At 36.8% G+C, this 4,345-nt stretch overlaps 1 protein-coding gene across 1 annotated transcript; it reads left to right on the top strand.

Moving 5' to 3' along the window:
• Positions 1-510: 510 nt before the first annotated feature.
• LOC114396923 (laccase-3-like) lies at positions 511-3,466 on the top strand. Its single transcript, XM_028359089.1, has 6 exons — positions 511-684; positions 806-957; positions 1,188-1,432; positions 1,592-1,720; positions 1,829-2,785; positions 3,088-3,466. Exons 1-6 carry the CDS (start codon positions 571-573, stop codon positions 3,216-3,218), a joined length of 1,728 nt encoding a protein of 575 aa, XP_028214890.1. The 5' UTR covers positions 511-570; the 3' UTR covers positions 3,219-3,466.
• The last annotated feature ends 879 nt before the right edge of the window (positions 3,467-4,345 follow it).

The following is a 4,345-nucleotide window of genomic DNA, read 5'->3' as shown; positions in this document are numbered from 1 at the left end:
GTGAAATCTCTTCCATTACCTTTTCAGTTTTTTGTGAGATATGGTATTATGAAAAGGATATCGTTATGTATTTTAGAAAGCTCATACTTATATTTTCTTTCTCTCCCAAATTAGATGAGGGTAGAAGGATTTTAAAGGGCCTATAATAAATTTTCTTTCACCCTTTAGTTTTTATTTTCTGAATAAATTTCATTATACTCCAAGTTTAGTTGTAAGAGCTAGCTAATGATTAGTAGTTAGTAGTTATCTTAACAAGCACTTTCTGATAATGATTTGTTAACTCAGATGTATTCTCGTACACAATATTCCCTGCAATATATCTAAACCACAGACTCTAGCATCTTTTCCACAGTTGATTGCGCTAGTGGGTGCACCAAATCCTCGGTGTGGTTAGACTAACAATCCTAAATTATTAACTGTACTGTTAAATCATTAAATAATGGCCAAAACTCAAAGTTAAATAAAGGTTTAATCTAGGCATTTCCCGCTTTATCATTCTATAAATAGTTGCAACTTAGATCAAATGCCAAATAACTCAAGCCACTCCATTTGTCAAATTCTTTGACGACAATGAAGATTATCCACCTCTCTGGCAAGTCATGTTGCTCTTGGTTCTTACTAGGCCTACTCTCTATCATTGCTTCCCTTGCTTCAGCTGCAGAGAATCACTACCATGAGTTTGTTGTAAGTGTTTTTTTATTTAATGCAATGATCAAACAATATTTGCTATCAGTTTCCAAGTATGACTTGCAGCAATTCTTAATTGTAATTACTAATTAATTGCTTCAATGTTTGATTGAAATAGATTCAAACTGTGCCAGTGAAGAGGCTGTGCAGAACCCAAAACATACTCACTGTAAATGGCCAGTTTCCTGGCCCAACAGTGGAAGCAAGAAATGGAGATTCCCTTGCAATTAAAGTAGTCAATGCTGGACCATACAACATCTCCATCCACTGGTAAATAGAATCATCATTTATCCTCAGCTTAAATATGTTTTTCGTCCTCATAAAATTGGAAATGTACATTTTCCATCCCTACAAAATTATAGTACGCTATTTCATCCTCGTAAAATTAAAATGTGTCATTTTTTTTGCTCGGATTAAGGTTTGGATATCACATAAGTTTTTAATTTACTATACTAAGATACATACTTGAAAATTGAAAACTTATGTGTCCTTTGCATCAGGCATGGGTTAAGGATGTTGAGAAATCCATGGGCAGATGGGCCTAGTTATGTGACTCAGTGTCCCATTCAACCAGGGGGAAGTTACACATACCGCTTTACAATCCAAAACCAAGAGGGCACACTATGGTGGCATGCTCACACTGGTTTTCTAAGAGCCACTGTCTATGGAGCTCTCATCATTTATCCAAAATTAGGTTCTCCTTATCCTTTCTCTATGCCTAAGAGAGAATATCCCCTCCTTCTTGGTACATCTCTAAAACCATCACTTATTCTACTCAATTATGTACTATAATTTCCTTTCCACTAACTTTTAGTCACTAGTGGACACTTCAAAAGATGCTGAACTCTTCATTTTTCCAAAAGCAATGACAAAGCCATAACAATTGTATTATGATGATGCACAGCGGAATGGTTTAATAGGGATCCAATGGTTCTCTTAAGACAGACACAATTCACAGGAGCACCTCCAAATGTATCTGTTGCATACACAATTAACGGTCAACCCGGAGATCTCTACAGATGTTCAAGTCAAGGTTTGGAAAACCATTCTAGTCTTTCTAGAGCCATAACTTCCATGCAGATTTTGCATTCTCTTATGACATACACATGGCTAAAATGATACAAATGAACATACAATGCAGAAACTGTTCGAGTTCCAGTTGATGCTGGCGAGACAATTCTCTTGAGAATCATCAACAGTGCACTCAATCAAGAACTCTTCTTCACAATTGCAAACCACAGGATGACTGTTGTTGCTACTGATGCTGCTTACACCAAGCCTTTCACCACTAATGTCCTCATGATAGGTCCTGGTCAGACAATCAATGTCCTGGTCACTGCTGATCAAACCCCCGGGCGATACTACATGGCAGCGCGCGCATATCAAACCGCGATGAATGCTGCATTTGACAACACCACCACCACTGCAATCCTAGAATACAAATCCGCCACCTGCAGCAAAAAAAATGGACAGCTCCCGAGACCAATTCTGCCAGTGTTGCCGGCTTTCAACGACACAGCCACAGCAACAGCATACACAGCTGGGATCAGAGGCCTTTCCAAGATCAATGTCTTCACAAATGTTGATGTGAGCCTATATTTCATTGTTGGGTTGGGGCTAATCAACTGCACAAATCCTAATAGTCCAAGATGCCAAGGTCCAAACGGAACCCGATTCGCGGCTAGCATAAACAACCATTCCTTTGTGCTCCCAACAACCACATCCTTAATGCAAGCCTACTATAATGGTATTCCTGGTGTTTTCACCACAGACTTTCCTCCAGTTCCTCCAGTGCAATTCAATTACACCGGCAATGTACCCCGGGGGCTGTGGACTCCTGCAAGAGGAACTAAGCTCTTCAAGTTGAAGTATGGTTCCAATGTGCAAATTGTTCTACAGGACACAAGCATAGTGACTACTGAGGACCACCCTATGCATGTTCATGGATTCCACTTCTTTGTAGTTGGTTCAGGCTTTGGAAACTTCAATCCGGCAACTGATCCTGCAAGGTTTAACCTTGTGGACCCGCCTGTGAGGAACACCATAGGAACACCACCAGGAGGATGGGTGGCCATTCGTTTCGTGGCTGATAATCCAGGTAGCGATAGCATATTTACTCATATAAAGGTTCTCTGTCTTGCAGAGTTTGTATTATGGACAAAACTTGGAGCTTTTTTGGTGCTATTCTCATGTCAGAATTAGAGTTTTATCTCGATAATTTATGTTGACTTTTAATACAAATCTCTATTATGCAAATTTTTTAGGTAAAAATTCAATTCTGATAGGAAAATGACACCAGAAGTACCTAAGGAATGCATCTAAGTTTTCTACTTGTAATATTTGGCTTAGCATTGCATACTAACCGATTATGTGATTTTTTTTCTCCCTATTGCATATCAGGAATTTGGTTCTTGCATTGTCACATAGACTCACATCTGAATTGGGGTCTGGGAACGGCACTTTTGGTAGAAAATGGAGTTGGCCCATCACAGTCAGTGATTCCTCCACCACCGGATCTGCCACAGTGTTAAGACCAAGAAAGCATCATTAGTCAAAAAAAGTTATTTAATTTCCTCAATTATTGGCTTGTTGTTCTAGTGTTTTACCAGGTCTTTAAATACTTGCAAAATAGACAGTATTTGTCCTGTATTTCAAGGTCCAGAATTGGACCATGCTCAATTGAGCAGCTATGTTTGTGTTTTTCTTGATTGAGTGCAAGGTGATAGTGCTTTTAGAACAAAAAATAGCATAACTTGTGATCTCTCGTCATTACTATTAAGAGTTACTCTTTTTCTTTTAAAGTGTTCATTCATAGCACAACATTTCCACATTTGAAGACATTAAGTTTCCTAATGAACTAAAGAAAATATATACCAAAAAAGAAATAACAAATGATTTCCTGATAGATAAGCACGTATGTAATGTAGTGTGCTAGTAACTTATAACTACCATTATCTTTAAATACAACTTAGGTGTAGCTTGCTAGCATACTTTTAAGTTCTAAAAAATACTAGCAAATATATGATAGCAAATATGTATAGGATTTGCTAACTTAAACTTATTTTTTAGAAATTAACAAATTATAAGTACAAATTTCTTAAAATATATCTAAGGTATAAGTTTCTAACTTACTCCTTCTAAGAAAACAAATACGTGTAAGTTAACAAAACTCTTTTATTAAGTTGAGGGTGAACAAGAAATCAGGGTCGTGAGAATAGCAAGACCCTTGTATAATCAGCCTTCCATGGTGTGGAATTTCTGGACTCCCTCTGGTGTGGACTTTCTGGGCTCCCTCCCTTGGCCCTTGTTATCTCGTTATACGTTTGATTGATTTTTTATTTTTCAAAGAGCCTACAAATACTAAAGTAAATAATGAAAGACTAAATTACAATAACATTTTTAAGCTTTTATCAAATTATATATGACTCCATCATTTTTTTATTTTTCTATACTAACCCTCCTTTAAATTTAAAAATATTACACTAATACTACCTTATATATTTGAAAACGTTACACCGATACTCTCTCAAACCTAAACATTAATACTTCCCACAAGAAAGATAAAAGTAATGATTAAAAAAATAAAAAATATTTGTATAATTACACTAAATCTTAGGGGTGTTACTGTGTAATTTGTTGAGGAAATTACATCAACACC

The sequence above is a fragment of the Glycine soja genome, chromosome 2, assembly GCF_004193775.1.
Source record: "Glycine soja cultivar W05 chromosome 2, ASM419377v2, whole genome shotgun sequence".
NCBI classification, from domain to species: Eukaryota; Viridiplantae; Streptophyta; class Magnoliopsida; order Fabales; family Fabaceae; genus Glycine; species Glycine soja.
Note: the sequence above shows the minus strand (reverse complement) of the source record. Positions and strands in the feature narration are given on the sequence as shown.